The following is a 19441-nucleotide window of genomic DNA, read 5'->3' on the forward strand; positions in this document are numbered from 1 at the left end:
CTCTCTCTCTCTGCTGGAGGAATCAGGACAGCCTTGTCGGTGCCAAGGAGGAGTAGGCGTAGACTTCCTTTAAACATTTTCCTTCGCTTTCATACAAACCTAGCTTTGCTCTTACATTTTTCGCGTTGTTTTGTGTTCCTGTTTTTCCCTCCAATAGCAGAGAAAAATTCTCTTTTTTTATTTTGAGACATCTTAGCCTCTGCAGACATGGACTGGGGAACAAGTCTTTGGGTGAGTTGACAGCTGACAACCCTTTTGGAGTCATTCCTGACAGAAAACAAACTTTTCAACATCTCCTAAATGTTTGTTGCTCGACTTTTTTTTTTTTTCCCGGAGACGCAACATGTAATAGTCGTTACTGTAACGTCGCTGAGCAGAATGATCCTTTGCGGGGCTGAACAGACTCCCGCAGACGGAGATTTCGTAACTTCTGCATACCTCATCATTAGCAGAGGAAGTAAAACAGTTTATGGCCCGTTCTGCTCACAGGAAGGTTCTGCACTTTTCTTTTTTTTTTTACACTGTTGTTGTGGTTTACAAGCTTTTTCTTTGTCACTCTCCGTCTTAATGCAGTGCTCTTAATCAGAGATTTGCTTTGTGACAACCCCGGTCAGGGCGCAAATTACCAGGAGAAAGTACACTGTGTCACCTGTGTTCCCAGGTAGCAGTGAACAGGTTAGAAAAACCTAAACACTACACACAGCTTATTAACAACAGCGCCACCTATGGCATCTAAAGCGAATACCTTTGTGCTGTGGCCCTTTACAGCTTCAGTCTGTTTTCTTGTTGTTGCTTTTGTCACATTCAAATGTTTCAGTTGATTAAAATATGATTTAATATAAGATAAAGATAACAGGTACAAATTAAAATCCAGTTTTAAAATTTAGATTTCTTTATTAAGGGCAATTCTTTGCTAACCTGTTGTGTGTCTGGTCAGAATTTCCTGGGCGTGTTTATTTATGTGGAAAACAGCCTGACCTTCCAGGTGTGATGCAGTGGGATAACCTTCCATTCTTTTTTTTCTCTTGATAACAAATAATAAAATGAGATTTTTCTCATTTATAAAATGATTTCCTCCTCCTCCAAACTTGTGAACTTTTGTAAGAGATGCTCTGCCATGATCACAAACTAAATTTAGAAAACTGGGAAGGAAAGGCTGAGTTTAAAATCATTGTGATAACACACGGACAACTGTCAGTTAATCCTGGGTTTATTTAGCATATGCATAGATATAGATGGTGTATAGCAGAAAAAAATGATAAAGCTAAAACAACATCAGTAGATTTGGGTTCTGCATGGCTGAGAATCCAAATACTGTTCAGTGTCCAGCTGCAGCTAATGCAGGTTTTATTTATTTCAATTTTGTTTAATCAGTAAATATTTTTTTATGTGTGAAAAATGTGAAAACAGAGAGAAGCTTCATCATAGTTATCCATGACTTCCACGAATTGTCATCAATACATTGTTTGATACAATAGTCTGTAATTACACTGAGTCAGTTTGACCAGCTGTGATTATCATTAACCTGATTATAAACCTGTATGTTCTTGGTACTGGTGACAGTTTTGTTTAAAATCAATCAACTCACTTTAGGATAACATGATACAGTCAGTTTGTTATTGTACCAGAACAAAACACAGTTTTTTATGTCTGAAACTTTTCTCATAGCAGAGCAGAAGACGACAGTGTTTGATTTTTGACCTTTGCTGAGGTCGATAAAATAGGTGGATCAGATCGACTTCACATGTAGAAATCGGCCGATCACCGATCTCCCAAAATTAAGGAAGGATAAATCGGTGGATGCAGTAGAGTGAGCGTCTCTGGGGCTGCAGAGACACGTGGAAGAGCTGCTGTTTTGAAAGTTGCTGCCCTTGTAAAGCTTGTGAAACATTAAACTGACTTTGTTTGCTGTTCAACTAAGTCAGTGTTGACTCCTCTTTTCCACTCTACAGTCAGTAGCCATGCTTTAGGCTACAGCTCTGTCTTGTTGTAAAGCAGTAAATGCAGTTAAGAGGTCTTACAAAGTCAAAGTCTGTCTGTTTTTGAAGCATAAACATGTCTAGAGCTTCCTTGTTAGTGTAGCTTCAGAGTTGTTTTATTTATTGTTATGAGACAGTTTAAGTACAAGTTTAGCTCCATCTTTATTACAAGTTATATTTTCACTGTGCCCCTATTTAATATTGTTTCCTTTACCTGCGTACCATTACCATCCTAGAACAGGTTCTGACTCCCCGGCTTTTCAGCATGTTTACAGTGTAAGCATCTTTTTGTTTGAGTTCATCAAGGATGAGCTGAAAGGAAAAAGAGCCATGTTCAACCTCCATTCAATCTTTTCTGACAGAAAACTGCATTGAATATTTTTTTGTGTTTCTAATTAACAGAAACTGTTGACAGCATAAACAAACTCATCTAAAATAGACCTTTAATAAATTGCAGGATTGTTGTTGTGTTCACATCAACTGCCATTGCTCCTGTTTGTAATACTTACATACAAGCAAGTGTTTCTGTCAGAGCAAAACAGTAAAACCTGTTAATTTAAACTGAGGTTATAGAAACAAGAAAAAGTCTTACATCTCTTTTGAGGAATTTTTCCAGGTGTTCCAAAGAGGAATGTGGGAGATGAAGGGATGAAAAAACCCTCAAGTCTATAAAAAATCCTTTCTGACAAAAAACTTTGGTTTAAAAAACTTTAAACTTCTTCAAGATCCCACACAGATCACGTACGGTTACCAATTGTTGAAGTTTCAAAAACTTTGCGTGTTGGTTTCTGATTAAGAAGATGCGAATCAGATGATTCCTCTCTGGACATTTACCCAGGATCCTCAGCCAGATCTTACCTCAGAATGATGTCATACAGGATAAATATAAAGAATTACTTCCATAGTTATTTTTGCTGTATCATTTATAAACACAAAGCATAATCCAGAGTATTACCAAAGTGGTGGATGTCCTAAATAGATACTCGGTTGTTGCACCTCATCACCAATAGAAACCGTCTGGCCACTTTTCAGAACAACACAAACACAGAGGGTCTTCTCTCTGCTGTTGTTTTCTACCTTATCAGAAATAGATTTAAAGCACATATTTAATACTTTAGCCAGTTACTTTGGTTTCATTTGATAGCTTTTATCCGAAGTCTTAACTATTTTTTATTCCTTGTCAGGTCTCCACTTCTCTTCCTTTGATTCACATGTTCAGAGTTGATGAAGAGGATTGAACTTTCTCACCAGGGGTTAATTTAATCCTTCCTAAACTATCGTCACCTTCACCCTCCTTGGCCTCGCTGTTGTGTTTAGATTTTAAACAAAAGTTATCGTTGCCATAGCAACAATAGTTGCTGGAGTGTCTTTCAAACCTGTTTCCTAATTCAGTAGGTAGAGTTAAGTTTAATTTATTTTTCCAAAGGTGACTCATAATAGAATATAGAAAACCAAAGTAAAAAATAAAATAATAATTTAATGGGGAATTCTCTAACCAGGGGAAAATAGAACCTGCAGGTTAAAACTCATACGCACACGGTTGTGATCATTCGTTGTCTTGTTGGAACACCCAGTTTGATTCAACTTTCATCCATCTACCAAAGAACCAGTACAGCAGCCGCACTGCACTGTGATACCTCCACTATGTTTGGAAGTTGATAAAGATTTGAAAATGTCACCTGTAACTGTGGCAAAGAGTTAATTCCTTTTCTTATCTGACAATTAAACAAGAAGGCACATAGACAGCAGTTCAGTTCAGTTCAGTTCAGCTCATTTTCATAGACCCAATTCACAACAAACGTCATTCACAACAAAAAGCCGTCTTTTCCCATTTGATTTGTTATTTATTTATTATTTACTCATTAATAAATATGAATATTACATGTGACAACTAAAAGAAATCATGAATGAGAAAGAACAGAAAGAACTACAAACTTACATTATCTCCCCCCTACTCACATAAATGTTAGAATATTAGCTGTTCAATTCAGAAGTCTATTACTGCCATATTTCAAATACAAGGAAATCCACTAACGCACAAAAATTACAAAGGAAATCAGCTTATTCAACACTAAATTACTTCATAATGATTTTCACATTTCTTTTAAATGCAGAAATTTAGATTGTTTTATGATGAACAGATCCAAGTTAGATCCAGGAATATACAGCAACATTAATACAGTCACATAGACAAATTAAATATCATAAATTAAATTAGGATATGATGCAGTTTATGTTGACTTATCATGACAGTTTGTAAAAATTGCAAAAGAAAAAAACAACTACACAATGTTCATCAATGAGAACACCCAGCTCACTGAATTGTATCTTTTGCTTTTCTGAAACTTATCGTCCTGAACAACTCCCTCTAACAGGAAGGAGTGTGTAGCAGAATGAGCTGGGGCTTTGATAAGAAACAACAGAAACACAAAAACACAGAACCACTGGTGCAGGAGTACTTTACTTTTTCTTAGAAAGTGTAAGAAGATGCAGGTTGCTAAATGACTTTTAACCAAATAGTGAAGATGTATGTTTATATTTTAACCTACATTTATAATTATGACAAAAATTATCCATCCATCCATTTTCTAAGACCCTTGTCCCTAGTGGGGTCAGGAGGGGTGCTGGTGTCTATCTCCAGCGAACGAGGTGGGGTCACCCTGGACAGGTCGCCAGTCTGTCGCAGGGCAATGACTAAAATTATGTTTTTAAAAATTTTGTCTGTTTTCAAGCAAAATGTTTTTTGTGATCATGTTTGAACATCTTCACAATCTCAGGACTGCTTCATCTGAAAAGCCTAAGGTTAAATATATATTTTTTAAGTAAATAAGTAAAGTCTTTATTGTCATTTTACATTTCTGCATAATGTACAGAAGCACAACAACATTGAGGAATTGGCCAATTATGCATGAGCAAAAGAAGTTGCCTGAGACATATGCACACAATGGATTAGGGTGTGGATCTTCCTAAGCCACACCCACAAATACCACAAATACCACAAATACCAGCCTCTGATATGTTTAAATCCTAAAACATTTATTCAGCTTGGAGTAGAAAAATACATATTTAAAAATAACCTTAAGCTCTAAAAACTTTCTTGCCTAACAATTGTGTACTCTGTGTATAAATGTCAGATGTACATCAAATATACAGTATGTTATGATTTTATTATCACATTATTTTAACATTAAAATGCTCCCAAAACCTGAACCTCACACTTGGTCCACTTTGTTACTTCATTTGTTTTAGAAAATGGCTCTGAGATGCTTTTGAAAAAGAATGAGACTTTTTGGTAAACTGTGTCTGAATGGAGATATGGAATGTTGAAACTGTTTGGTCAAATTACTATACTGACAAATGCTAAAAAAGCAACTTAGAAACAGTAAGAAGCAGATGGCAGAACCAGCCCAGCCATATTGTGATTGAGTTGAGGCAGAGTAAGCTAAGATCACAAACATTTGTGCTGCTGCCAGTATGCTGCGTCATAACGACGGATAGGACGAGTCAAACTGGTTCCAGGTTTCACAGCAGCCCCAGAGACGGCCAGTCACAGGGTGGAGGTAGAGCGAGCTAATGGTTATCTCATTCCTAAACAATATTTCCCCCTTTTCACACAAGCATGTAGACATAAGAAAGCAAAGCCTCGGTGTGTTCCTACACAGGAGTGATAAATCTGGGAGATTTGCTGGGTTAATCTCTTCATCAACACCAGCTTTTGCTTTGGTTTTCTTGTCGGCCATCTGATTTTCCTGATTGCTTTCCTTCCTGGTGCAAACATGCGGCTCCATTGTCCTGCTGTGTTTCTCCTTCACATCCCGACCATCGCTGACTGTGTTCATGTGTGATCTCCGTTTAGATTTTCCTTTTGACTTCCCAGTATCTGTGTTTACAGCTCTCCATTAAAGCAAAACATACGAGTCTCTTTCTTTTCATTTCCCTTCTACAACAGACTGAGGAGCCACCCTGAATCTGTGTTTCTCTCTGTGTAAGCAGACGTCTCAGTTTGGTGGCGTGTTGTTTTTCAGAAAACCTTTGAGCATATTGTTATCCATCGCTGTGGGGATAAAGGCCTGAGGGTTCACTGAGAACAACTGCTACTGGTCCAACAGGTTTTTTGTGTTTTTGGTAAATGAATGTGTGTAAACAGATAAGAGTTGTAGGCTATTGGGAGAGTAAAGTATGAGTTTTTTTTGGTTATTATACCTTTGCACTATTTTTTATGTGTTCATAAATATGCATGCCATGCTCCTTCGGTAAGAACTCAGCCCAGTAATTTTCTCAGAAGTACTTAGCATTGACTGAGCAGTGTGTCAGTGTTAGACATAAAACTGACTTCCTCAGGGACCAGCTGTTTGTTACACATGTTAACGTAATGGTGTGTCTCCGCAGAAGAATTTAATCACTCTGGGCTTTTCCTCTTAGGACCAGAATGATGTCATCGACAAACACACTCAGTCTGGCCTTGACCTGATGGAGCGTTACATAAAGTTTGTAAAGGAGCGGACGGAGATAGAACAGAACTACGCCAAGCAGCTCAGGTGTGCTCTGATTTTTTTTTTTCTTGCATTGATTTTTCTGTGCATATTACAGTTTTAAATGTCAGAGTTCCATGCAAAGCTACGACTGTAACTGCAATGAAAAAGATTTGTAGCTTATAAGTTTTCAAATAAAGAAAAATGGAAAGGTGTGGAAGTATTCGTCTTCTGAATTTGATACCAGTATGTGCAATTAATAACCCCCAAAAGCATCATGGTAGCAGTATCATCCTGCAGGGATGCTTTCCTTCAGCACAGACAAATAACTTGGTCAGACTTTATGGGAAGATCGATGAAGGTAAATACAAGGCAATACTGAATAAATAATAGTACGATTAATGATTAAAACCTGTAAAAGAAGCAATGGCCCAGCCAAAGTCCACATCTAAGTCCAACAAAAAATCTGTGGCAAGAGCTGAGAATCTGAGCTCTGCTATGATGTAGACTAACATCCCCAACACCCTTTCATACTCATCTGTCATCAAATCCCTATAAAATACACTGAAATAATCCCACAAAAAGTGGCAAAGTTCAATGAGATGCAGAGGACATGTAGACTCTCAGTGAACTTGTACCTTTATACCGGCATGCAAATGTCAATTTTGTTTCTTTTTATTATCTAACAGGAATTTGACAAAGAAGTACTCCAAACGAGGAGGCAAAGAGGAGCAGGAGTGCAAGTAAGAAAATGAATCGCTCATCAAAATCCTCCACAGTTCTGGTTTTCTTTTCTTGCACTTGACATTGTGTTGATTTTGCAATGGCATGATGAGGCCTATCTATCATTGCTTTTTTTAAAACAATGATTGATTGTCATACTTCCATTCTAGTGAAATTAGAAACCCCAGAAGGCTGTAAAATGCTGCACAATTAAATGCCAAAAGATCTTCATAATCTTCATACCAATAAGCATGTAAGACAGAGGGTGTCTGTCCAAAGGAGAAATAGTCATTTTGGAGGATTTTAGTAACTTTAGCATATCAGGGGAGGACTGCATAATTGACTGGCATCAGCTCAGATTAGGTTTGGTCAGGAAAGTGTTTTGGGTGTAGTCCATTGAGATCCAGCCTCTGGGCTGATCCAGACCACTTTGAACAGGTTTTATGTTGCAGTCGACTTGGGAACGCCTTCTATTCCCACTGAAAAACTGGAATAAGTTGCTGGGCATGGGGAGGCCTGGGAGCTCTACTGGAGGACAGAGCAAACTAGACAGGTAGTTACTGTAATAATTAGCCTTCAGGTATTATGTACATTGTGAGTTTGTTAACAACCATGGTCATTATATGTACAAAATAAATACATTTTGTGTTGCACTTGCTTAAAAACTCGCATGAAGCATTTTTAGAAAAATCCTACCTTTAATTAGATATTTTTAAGTGGGAAAACATTCCTCAATCTGTTTTTTTTTCACAAATCACAATCACTTTGAAGCAGATATAAATTAAGCTATTTCATAATGTATGCTATAGTTTTTAGAGTGTTTTAAATTAAATTTGAATCAGTAATGCATGACGTCCGGTTTACATGTACAAATATTACATGAGACAGGCGCTGGATGGTCAGTCCTGCAGTCACCCTCCTCAAAATATCATTTTTAGGGTTATTTACCCATTTTTAATATAATCACAGACAATACTTTATGCTGCTAAAGAAAGATATAGCTCAGACCCAACAAAATTCTACTTTGTACAAATGTTGAGAATAATAGCCATTGTAAGCGTTAAGCTATGGCTTCACTGGCCATCTCAAAGTATGCCATGTTTTAAAGCTATAGTTTTAAAAGCATTAAAAGTTTCTATCATTCCTGCAGTATAAAGTTTTTCTGATGAATCACCAGAGGAAGTGAATATAGGTTAGAGCAGAGTTGTTCTCAACTCATTACAGCTCTTCCTCAAACTAATTCTTCTGGTTTAAGAGTAAGACAGCTGGCTTATTGGAGATTTGTGCATTAAATCAAAGGATGTCACCCATTACTATTGTCAAGGTAATGCTCTTTTGAATGTGAGACTGGTATTTAAAAAATCTAAGGCATGTCTCTTTTAAGCAGAGTGCAGGCTAGCTGACTAATTGGCCGACTAATACTAGGTGTTACTCATTAAAAGTGATATTCTGAGCAATAAGACTTTAACTCTTCTTCAGCTGTCATAAATATTTCAATAATTGTTCTATTTTCATCTAATCAGAAACTCCCACTGAGGTCATAAATCTCTTCCAGAAGGGATTTACCATATTTTGCCATCCGTGACTGAGAGGAAGTGTTAACAATAGAAATACATATTTTAAAATGATCTAATTGTTCTCAGTTATTATATGAATTGAATATTTTTTCACTAAAGCAGGATTTATTCTAAAGCAGCCTAATATGCTGTAACAGAAAGAGTATAACCAAACATATAAAGTAATTATTAGTTCAGATTTTGTTCTGCTTAAAAAGCAGTTCAAGTCCATTTTTTAAAAGTAATAAGAACAGTTACTGCTGTTTTTGAGATGTTTGTTTTGACATTATTAAGCAAAGCAGTTAGCAAGTGTAGCGCTGATAAAATGCAAACAAATATTGATTATGGGATAAGTAAACTGCACTACAGCTGCATGTTAGTAGATTATATTTTTTACTGGAAAGGTAATTGAGTTCACAATGTAAATAAAATAATGAAACTCAATGTTGCCCAAAATAAACAAAAATATTTTCTTATGTCTTCTCATGAAATGATTGGTTCACTGTGTTTAGATTTGTTGTCCACAGATAAAATGTAGTTTTCTCCAAATGTTTTTATTTTATTATTTTATTTTCCACATAAGAAATAAAACAAAAATATACAGAACAAGTTTGTGAAAACAGAATTATTCCTTGTCAGCAACAGTCTATTATTTAGATTCATTACACAAACATGGAGCGCAATATTATTTCTGTTTCATTTTTTGTATAACTTAGATTATTAACTAATGAAAAAGGATTTTGAGAACAGAGGTGATAGGCTCAGTACTGTACTTGGCTGGAAATCCCTTTGCATGAATTACTGCATCAAAGCGGTGGGCATGGAGTAGATCACCCTGCAGGTGTTTTAATTAGAACATATTCTTTGCTTACAGTAGTCAACCACAAAATACAGTTTGATGGGTTCTGCTTTTCTGATGTATTTCCAACTTTCCAAATGTTCCCTCTCACTGCTGGTGTAGGTTCAGCAACCACGCGTCTTTCCAGGAGATCCTGAATGAGCTGGGTGACTATGCAGGCCAACGTGAGCTTGTTGCTGAGAACATGACGGCCAACATCTGTGATAAGCTTACCAAATATCTCCAGGACCTCAAACTGGAACGTAAAACAGTGAGTGAGGGAGGGAGGGATGTGAAGTTTTGCCCATCTTGCTGAAGTTTGCAGTGTTATCATCCAAAGCTGCAGCAGATTCTTCACAGCCTCTCTGTTTTCAGCACCTTTCTGACGTAAAGAAGGCCCAGCAGAATCTCGAGAGCAGCTTTAAACACCTAGAAAATGTGAGTCAAGAGTTGGTGACTTAGTTTTTTAAATCTAAATTATACCATGTCATAAATTATAATATATGTCTTGCTTTTGCTGTGGAACTGTTTTACAGGCTCCTAAATCTTAAAAATGTCTGTTTTTTTCTTGAATAAACAGATTAATTTAGAGTTTATCTAAGAGAAAACAGAGCAACATGTTGAAACAAACTCTGTTTTTATGTTAACTTTGCATTGCTAACTTAGTAACTCTGTTAATTATTCTCACTCAAACACAGTTTTGATTTATGTTTTGTATTGATCCAATGATCCAATTATACCTTACAGATTATATTAATAACACCCAGGAAGAGGTGAAGAGAACAGAGCAAATCTTCCCTAATTTGTAGAGTTAGGTCTTAGTTCTATGACTTTGCTTTGTTAAAACTGCTGTTGCTGAAATGTAATACATTTGTACATGTTCATGCTTGCAGATTAAAAAGCGCTTTGCCAAGGAGTGGGCGGAGGCTGACAAAGCCACACAGCAGGCAGAGAAAACAGAGAGCGACACTAATGCCACCAAATTTGATGTTGAAAAAGTAAATGCTCTTAAACATTGGCTGTTAAACAGTAGTATTCTAAATGTTTTCCTTTACCTGTCATTTTTACGCCATCCTTTATATTTGGACCTGCATCCTTTAATCTTCCATTGACTTTATTTTTATGTATTTATGTCATTATTCTCTAGGCAAAGAACCATGCTCTTGCTCGTACGCGTGCAGCAGAAGAATTCAGGAACAACTATGCAGCAGAACTCCAGAAATTCAACAAAGAACAAAAGTACTTCTACTACACAGAGATACCACAGATCTACAACGTGAGAAAGTCTTTTTGACGCACTGTAACAACGCTGCTCGGTAGTTTCTGATCAATTTGAATCTAAAAGAGTTTGACGATTTGTGTTTTGAACAGAAACTCCAAGTCATGGACGAGCGGAGGATCCAGCAGCTGGCGGAGTGTTACTGCCTGTTTTCACACATCGAAAAGGACGTCCTGCCAATCATCTCCAAGTGTCTGGAGGGAATTGCTGCTGCAGGAACAAAAATTGATCACAAAAAGGCAAGTGGGTCACTCTGTTCCTCTGACATGTCTGACATTTCTCTGATCTGATGGGCAGCAAGCTCAATCAATCAATCAATCAATCAATCAATCAATCAATCAATCAATCAATCAATCAATCAATCAAGTTTATTTGTACAGCACATTTCAGCAGCAAGGCAGTTCAAAGTTCTTTACATAATAATAACACTAAATTACAGAGTTATAAAGAAAACATCACAACAATTGAACAAACATCACATTGTGACAAGTGCCATCACCAAAACCCAAAACCAATTCATTCAGAGCATCAATTTACAACAAACAGGGCCAATTGAAGCCAATGATGCATTTAATACATAAATGCAATATAATGGAGTCAAATGAAGTAGATCAGATAATTCCAGTTAATTAAAACATGCGATTTAAGGAAGCCTGAAATATAGCATCAGCTGTTACCTCTGAAGCAATCTCTCATCCTGAGTAAAGGAGAAACCCGTAAAACTAAAGTTAAAGCAGCCATCTACCTAGAGCAGGTAGCAGACACTAAAGAATTGGGCCAGCTTTATGGAAAAGAAATATTAACAGTAACCAAAGATATTAGGAGCCAGTTAATGTGTTGTTTATGAAAGATGTATATCTGAACACAGAAATGTTGCTTCAGTTGTGTTCTCTTGTATATAAAAGGCAGGCAATAATTCCATATAATAAAAATCATTTTTGTGACATTTTTCGAGAATATTTCTGGGTTTTCTCAACAGACCACCACAAATTCTTTGCTGCAATTCTCGTTTGATGTTTCTTTGTTCAGTTGGACAGCATTGTTCTCCAGCTGCTGGCTGGCCCACCATGATGTCACAGTTCATGCAGAAAAATCAGATATTCTGCAATACATGAAGCTTCGGAGTCTCTTTATTTCTGTGAACTCTTGTGACAATGACTCAAAAACATGTTTTGTGCAGCAGGAGTTTTATAGCACATTGTGACCTGAGCCCTCCAGAGGAAGGAGAGGTGAAGAGATGTTTAAATTGTTTTGTTTTACCTGGCGAACACAGGAATTTAAATGACCCTCATCAATATGTTTAAGGCTTTTTGAATCTGACATCGGATTCAAACAGGCTTGAGGCTGTAACTGCTGCCAAAGGATCATCAACAACATATTAAGTAAACATACTTAATATGTATGATTTTTGATTTCAGATAGGAAATCAAAATCAACCACCAGAGCTGGACCATTTGATCGCTGAAACATCGCCCTTTCTGCAGTGTGTGTTGATTCACACCTGATGTTTAATTTTTGTGTCGTGGCAGGACTCAAAACTTTTAATAGAGCAACACAAGTCTGGCTTTGACAGACCCGCCGATGTGGAGTTTGAGGACTACTCCCAGGGCGTCAAACCATCAAACTCAGAATCTACCCTCAACCCTCTGAAAGGACGCAAGCACAAGATCTTCAAGAAGCTCAAGGTGAGCCTGACTGTCTCTGAATATGTTTGGAGAGAGAGAGTCAGATATTAACACAGCGCGGCTCTCCTTATCTTTGCTCTGCTGGTTCTACCTGTAGGAACCTGCTATAAGAAACACTATCTTTTATCACAATGTCTTAAAATAAATGCACACACACACCTACACAAATTCTATCTTGTCAGCCAACGTTCTCACTCAGGGGTAAATTCTAACTCCAGTTTGCTGCAGAGACATGCCCCTCTGACTTTTAATACGTGCTGTTTGAAATATTTCTTCATCTCAAAATCTCGCTCTTCCTGTCTTTCCTTTTGATCTGATCTGTTGTTTTGTTTCAACAAATCCCTCCATCTTGTGTTTTTGCTGTGTTCTCCAGCAGTGTCAATTGTGAAAGCAACTTTTTATTTAGTTTTAGTGTAATGTTAGTTTGATTAAACTTAAAATGTAATTTAGATTTAGTTGTAATTTAGTCATCAGAATTGTTTTAGTTTCAGTCTAATTTTAGTCGACTAATTATAATAAATATTTAGTCAACTAAATCTACTGTCAATTTAGTTGACAAAATTAAATGCAACCACTATTGTAGTTAGCATGATAGTGAAAGAAATAGTACTGATGCTCTATGTGTCTGTAGTTTACACTTCAATCTTTCCATCTGTCTGTCCTTTCCGCTCTCCACGCTGTTCTGTTCTGTTCTGTCCCGGTCTGAATGAGTTCAGTCAAAATTCCTCCACCCCCCCCCCCCCCCCCCCCCCCTCTTCCCCTTCCCCCAACACACACACACACACACACACACACGCACACACACAGAACTTTTCCCTTCATACATAAAATGTGGCTGTTGAGAGCTGGTCGATTTTGGACCAGGTCTGTGTTCACATCTGTTGTATCTACAGCCAACATGTAGTTCCCTTACCTGTGACTCAAATTAATGATAAGTCAATGCTGCTCCACAGAAAGTCATCAGAATACAGAGTTCATCTCAGGTTGTTGTGAGAGAGGCTGGAGATCTGCAGACAGTCCCAATGTTCCCCATTGGTTAGGGTTAGAGCCAACAATGAGTAGTGAGGATCAGACCTGGAGAACTATGAACTGCTTCAGGTTCTTGTTTATTAGAAATGTTAGAAATCCTCTTTGCAACTCGTCCCAGTCTGACAAGCATTTGCCTTGATTTCAAAGTTGATTTGATTTCTGTTTCTACAAACCGTTTCTACTGACTTCTAACAGTATCTCCGTCACAAAATCCAAATTCTAAAGATCCAAACTATCTGGCTGAAGCTGCTGAGACTTTTATTGAACCCCTTTTATTATTATGTTCTGATGAAAATCCCTGCTGTCATCCTGTGAGTGCAGGATTACTCATCTAGGTGGAGTTACTGTTTCACTAGAATAACCAAAGTGAGTTTAATTTGAGAAATGTTTGATTTGATTTTGTTCAGGGATCTCTGGTCAAACTTTTACCTGTGATGGCATAATAGACAGAGTGAATATGCCATCAGTTCTTTATAATTTAGATATCAATATCAAATGTACATAGCCTTAGTTTTATTTTCAGTATTTCTGTCCAAACATTATTTTGTTTACACATTTGCTCATTATTTAAAAATTAAAAAAGTCAAGAAATATGTGGAAATCGATTTGTCACGCTGCTTAAAACCTGAGATGCATTTATAAAAAGACATCAGCTCCACATAGCTTGCCGCTCATTTAAACGCTCACGCGGTATGCTGACTGTGTTAGCAGTTGTTTTGGGAATACTTCGTTGTGTGGGAAGTTTCTGTCTGAACCTTTGACGTTTGAGTGTTACAGCATTTTTCATCAAACTTCTTCAAGAACACAAACTCAGGCGTCACTATTCAAGCTGTACCTAAGACAGAGTCATCATGTTCTTTATGAAACTTTCATTAGACCAAAGTTGAATATTTTACAAAGCACTGTTCAATACATCATCTGAAACTATTAAGATTATAGCACAAAGTTTAAGACATAGTCATCCACCCAGGCTGAGGAGCAAAGAGAGCACAAAGCAATCCTGAGGTCCATAACAACTCTCAATGAGCTGCAGAGATTCACAGCTTAGGCTGGAGACAAGGATCACAATACTTGTAGACGGTGATAATCTGATGCAAATTTTTTTTTTCGATGTCTGCCAGATGTAGGGAACAGTGAAAACAGCGACAATTTGGCCTTCATTCAAAATGATTTGTGTTATAAAAATGAACATTCTGAACGCACCACGCTGAATGCTGGCAGCATGCTGTGGGGCTTCTTTTGTTCAGCATGGACAGCAGAGCTGGTGAGGGTTTAGAGACATTACTACAACAAAATATGTTGTTACAGTCTGAAGAATGTTCTTTCAGCAGGACAAATACCCTAAACATGCAACCAGACCTGCCATGGTCTGTGTATTTGTCAGAATGGTCCAGTCAAAGACCAGACCTAAATCTAAGTTAGAATATTGATCCTTGATTCCCATAGACTCTCACCATCACGCTGAAGTTACAGAGAACAGAGAACAAGAGGCCAAAATTTCAGTCTGTAAAAACGTACATGGAAAGACTTGATATGCAGCTGTAACTGCTCTAAGACATTCTATAAAATACTGACTCACAGATGAGTCAATGCTGACTCATACAAATGCATGCCACACTTCAGTTTATTAAGAAAACTATGAAACTACATATTTTATTTCTCTGCACAGTTATACCCTACTTTGCGTTGGTCTATGACACAAAATGTAACATATGTGGCTGTAATATGACTAACTGTGGAAAAGTTGAAGGGATATGGATACTTTTGCCAGGGACTGTTCATTATGCCCCTATCACTTGTCATAGTCATCTGCATTGATGCACTGTTTGTTTGTGTAGTCTCCTCCTGCAGAGGATTTCTCCCACCTTCCTCCAGAACAGAGGAAGAAGAAGCTGCAGGCAAAGATTGATGACATCACTAAAGAACTGACCAAGGAACAGGACTCAGGGTAAAACCGGGAGTTGCTAACTTCTGTTACTTGGAAACAAAGTGAAAGTAAAACCAGGCTCTGTTCAGTGGGAAATCTTAGAGATATGCTGCCTTATCGATGCAATGCTCTTTTATACAACATGTCCTCTGAACACTTCCCATTATTCAGATTCTTATCAGAAATTCCACCACCGAAAGAGGCTTCCTGTCATCATAGGTGTTTTTGATGGTGGACCCAAATGCAGAGAGGCTGAGGTAGCTTAGATGAGGAATGTTTTAATGAAAAAATGATTATCAGAACTTAAAAAAACAAAGGAGAACACAGGGAGCCAGAGCAGAGCAAAACACATAACTCCAAGGGAAAAAAACATCCAGGTAATCAGAGAAGAGATGGGATGCAAAGGGGTGTGAGCAGGAGAAGGGTTAAAATACTGGAACAAAAGACCTGGGCTGATGAACTAATGGGTTCCAGGTGTGAGGAGAGAGAGGGAAAATGGCACAGTGGGCGAGGGAGAGTATGCAAGGAAATAAATCTAACAGTAAAGAATAACTAGACCTAAGAAATATAATTAAGCTGAAGTAACAAAGAATAACTGGACACAAGAAGTAAACATAATGAACTAGAATCACTGAAGGACTGAACTAAAGTAAAACAGAAACAAGACTGATGTAATAAAAAAGAAAGACTAAGGAACACAGAATAATCAAACCTCAAAAACAACCCAGGACACAACACTTCCTTATTAGAAGCAGATCATTCCCCAGCAGTAACACCTCTGTCTGTCTGTCTGTCTGTCTGTCTGACCTCAGCGAAGCTCTGGAGAAGATGAGGGGTGTGTATGTGCAGAATCCACAGATGGGCGACCCCTCCTGTCTGGAGCCCCAAATCACACAGACAAGCCAGAACATCGGCCGCCTGAGAGGGGAACTGGCTAAATATGAGGTTATTACACAACATGCAGATATGCATGTGTACAACACACTGTGTGAGTTTAAACATTTGACTTGTCCATTCCTCCCAGATGTGGTTATCAGAGGCAGTGGGTGGAGAAGACTCCTCAAACAATACCACCAACAATAACAGTCAGTCTGGGTAAGACCTGCATTTAAGGGATTATTTAGGATCTGCATTACTTTTGTTGTTCAGTAGAAAGCCAGGCTTTCTAGTCAAATGAATTTTGTCAACCAAGCAGCCTTTCACTTTTTTTATTTGTCTCTCTTTTCACTTCATTTCTGTTGAACCTTGGCATCATCTTGTGTTATGTTGGGTTAAAGATGGAGAAACGGCCACAAAAACATGTCTACTGCAGAAGAACAGTTTGTTTGAATCAAGTCACATATTTAGGAAATTTGTAAAAATCCATCAGTGGATTAAAACAATTTTCAAAGTCTGCAGCCAAAATGTCTTTGGGAATCACTATTAGTTTTTGTCTGTCAAATTTAGTTTTTCTTTTTGGCATTTTTTAAAACAATTCAACTATCGAAATGACAACAAACTATGTCTCTGTGACATGCTGCTGGTCAAAGTGTCCCGAGTTTAAATTTGTCAGAACCGTTTTGTGGGGATGCAGACTTTAAGTTCATTTGTGGTTTGACAAAAATAAAAAAAGAAAAATTGTAAGAAAGCAAAGACTTTGGTGACTGTCCTGGACACGTGGCAACAATTATTGCACTTTCATCACAGTGGAACCCTTAAGAGTTTCATCTGAGTTTAACTTTAGTGTTCCTAGACAAAAAATTGATAGCTGAATATTTACAAATATTACAAGTTTTTTTATGTAACTACTTTTGGCAAACATAATGCCTACCTGCAAGTCAAGATTAAAAAAGGAACATATGGTGGTGGCATGCAGGCAGAGTGGGATTATTTCCTATTCTCTTACCTTCTTCTCTCTCTTCCCATTTTCTGACTAATAACAGAATAAAGGCTTTTAGTGTCACAAAAAAGGGAACATGTTGGTAATTTCACTGCTTATCTTAACTAATCCAAGAAACAAAATAAACCATAAGGAGAGTTATTTTCTTTTTCATTTGTGACGCCTACCTCATGGGTCACTGTTATGAATTTGCAGAACTTTAATGAACAGGAAAACGTCTTGTGAATCTCGTTTTGTTCTCCTCCAGCATAACAGCCACACAAAATTCGTCATCTAACGTCTACGCAGAGTTCGATGACGAGTTTGATGACATTGAAAGTCCCGTTGGTCAATGCACTGCTCTCTACACCTTCGCAGGTACATTTGTGATTTACCTATTGAGCTTCTGCTAGAATAAATCTGCTCTCCATGTTTCTACATCTGATGTGTTCTGGCGTACAGGCAACAGCGAGGGCACCATTTCTATTACTGAAGGGGAGCTGCTGAGTGTCATGGAGGAGGATAAAGGAGATGGATGGATGAGAGTCCTCAGAGCCAGTGGACAGGAGGGCTACATACCAACATCATATGTCAAACTCACACCTTAGTTTAGTTCCATCCCAGAGTTTTTTTCTGGAAGGTCAAAAATCTAGTGGTGAACACAAAGACGTGGGATATAATTGCAGCTGCCCTCAACTTGTGTTTCATCACTTCAAGATGGTTACAGTGAAATGAATATGAGTGGGTATTATTCACTTATATTGCAGTATAGTACACTCCAGATCTCTGCTCTCTGTGGCATGAAATGCTGCCTCAATATGCAGATTACCAGCTTGGTGTGGTCCTTATCAGTTTAAGTGCATTTAGAACTTAGAAATGACAGATCTTGTGAATGTTTACCTTAATTTGTGTCACGCTGATGATGTAAGCGCTGTTATATAGAACCTTATTAAAGTATTCATTGCATTTGAATTTTCCTTTTTTTTTTGTCAGATTAAAACCACAAACCTCAAAGTGTTTCAGTAGGTCATTTTGCAGTAACCAAACAAAGCAATGCACAATGTTATGTTGTGATATGAGGCTGAAAAGTGTGGCCTGCATTTGTATTCAATCCCCTTTAGTCTGGGACTTTTAGAGTCCAGGTGGGTGTAATTTAATCCCATATATATACATTTGAGAACATAAAATAATATTCCAACTTTTAAACATCTGATGGCAAGGGGAGTATTAATCAGAGAAGCCATGGAGTCAACAGTATCTGGAAGAGCTGCAGACAATCACAGCTGAGGTCTCAACAGCTATGGAAGAGTAGCACCAGAAAACTATTGAAGTCTGCAGTGTGCCACATGACACAATGAAGAAACAGCAAACATGTAAAAGATGGTGTTGTATTCAAATGAGTATAAATTGAAATGTTTTTGGTGAAAACATTTGTAAAACAATTAGAAAACCCTCATTTATCTCATTTATTTATTTATATAGCTATGAATACATTATACATATGATTTATTGAGATGATAAAAGAAAGAACCTTGAACACATAGATCAACAGGTTTTGTGTGTACATTCATAACATTCTCTTTCTGTTGGTTTTCTCATCCAGGGTGTCAGACACACACAGATCTAATATTTTTACATGTACTGCATGTATGAGTTGGAAAAGTGGACAAGCACAAAACTTAAACTTATGCACATTTGTTGACTAACATTGACTAATTTAGATGTCTACGCATGCATTTTTAATTGACAATAATCTTACGCCAGTCATAACTCCTTGTGTTTTCATAGCAACTAAAACAAACAAAACCCTGACACAGGTTGTTTGACATCATCGTATCCATGAGAACCTCTGTGTGATGTCAGTGATGTCATAAATGTTCAGAGAGATACAAGAATTCTCAGTTTGCTTTTCAACTTGGTTGGAGGTAGATCGATTCCAGAGAGACGACTTCAAACTGACTTTACAAACCATTTTAACTGAACACCAAGTCAAGAGGATTTTTGCCTGTGATGGGACCTTGGATTTCTTGTTACGAAGGGAGTTGAAAAGTTGTTAGGATATATCACAAGAGGCAACAATGTCCTTGTAGAGAGC

At 37.6% G+C, this 19441-nt stretch overlaps 1 protein-coding gene and 1 long non-coding RNA gene across 2 annotated transcripts in view; one reads left to right on the top strand and one right to left on the bottom strand.

Moving 5' to 3' along the window:
• Window positions 1-18318, top strand: trip10b (thyroid hormone receptor interactor 10b). Its single transcript, XM_028018362.1, has 14 exons — window positions 1-231; window positions 6402-6517; window positions 7141-7194; window positions 9692-9839; window positions 9944-10006; window positions 10462-10566; window positions 10716-10844; window positions 10940-11086; window positions 12377-12532; window positions 15400-15509; window positions 16301-16433; window positions 16513-16583; window positions 17615-17724; window positions 17809-18318. The coding sequence occupies exons 1-14, from the start codon at window positions 208-210 to the stop codon at window positions 17952-17954; spliced, it is 1512 nt and encodes a 503-aa protein (XP_027874163.1). The 5' UTR covers window positions 1-207; the 3' UTR covers window positions 17955-18318.
• Window positions 15516-19441, bottom strand: part of LOC114145040 (uncharacterized) — a 16637-nt gene continuing 12711 nt past the window's right edge. Inside the window, exon 3 of the long non-coding RNA XR_003595597.1 lies at window positions 15516-16295. This is a non-coding gene — a long non-coding RNA (uncharacterized LOC114145040). The remainder of the gene's footprint in view (window positions 16296-19441) is intronic.

This window comes from Xiphophorus couchianus, chromosome 5 (genome assembly GCF_001444195.1).
Source record: "Xiphophorus couchianus chromosome 5, X_couchianus-1.0, whole genome shotgun sequence".
NCBI classification, from domain to species: domain Eukaryota; kingdom Metazoa; phylum Chordata; class Actinopteri; order Cyprinodontiformes; family Poeciliidae; genus Xiphophorus; species Xiphophorus couchianus.

Coding starts and splice junctions, on each gene's coding strand:
- trip10b (XM_028018362.1), top strand. CDS start 208: ATGGACTGGGGAACAAGTCTTTGG. Junction 232..6,401: donor ACTGGGGAACAAGTCTTTGG/GTGAGTTGACAG, acceptor TTTTCCTCTTAG/GACCAGAATGATGTCATCGA. Junction 16,434..16,512: donor GGGAACTGGCTAAATATGAG/GTTATTACACAA, acceptor CATTCCTCCCAG/ATGTGGTTATCAGAGGCAGT.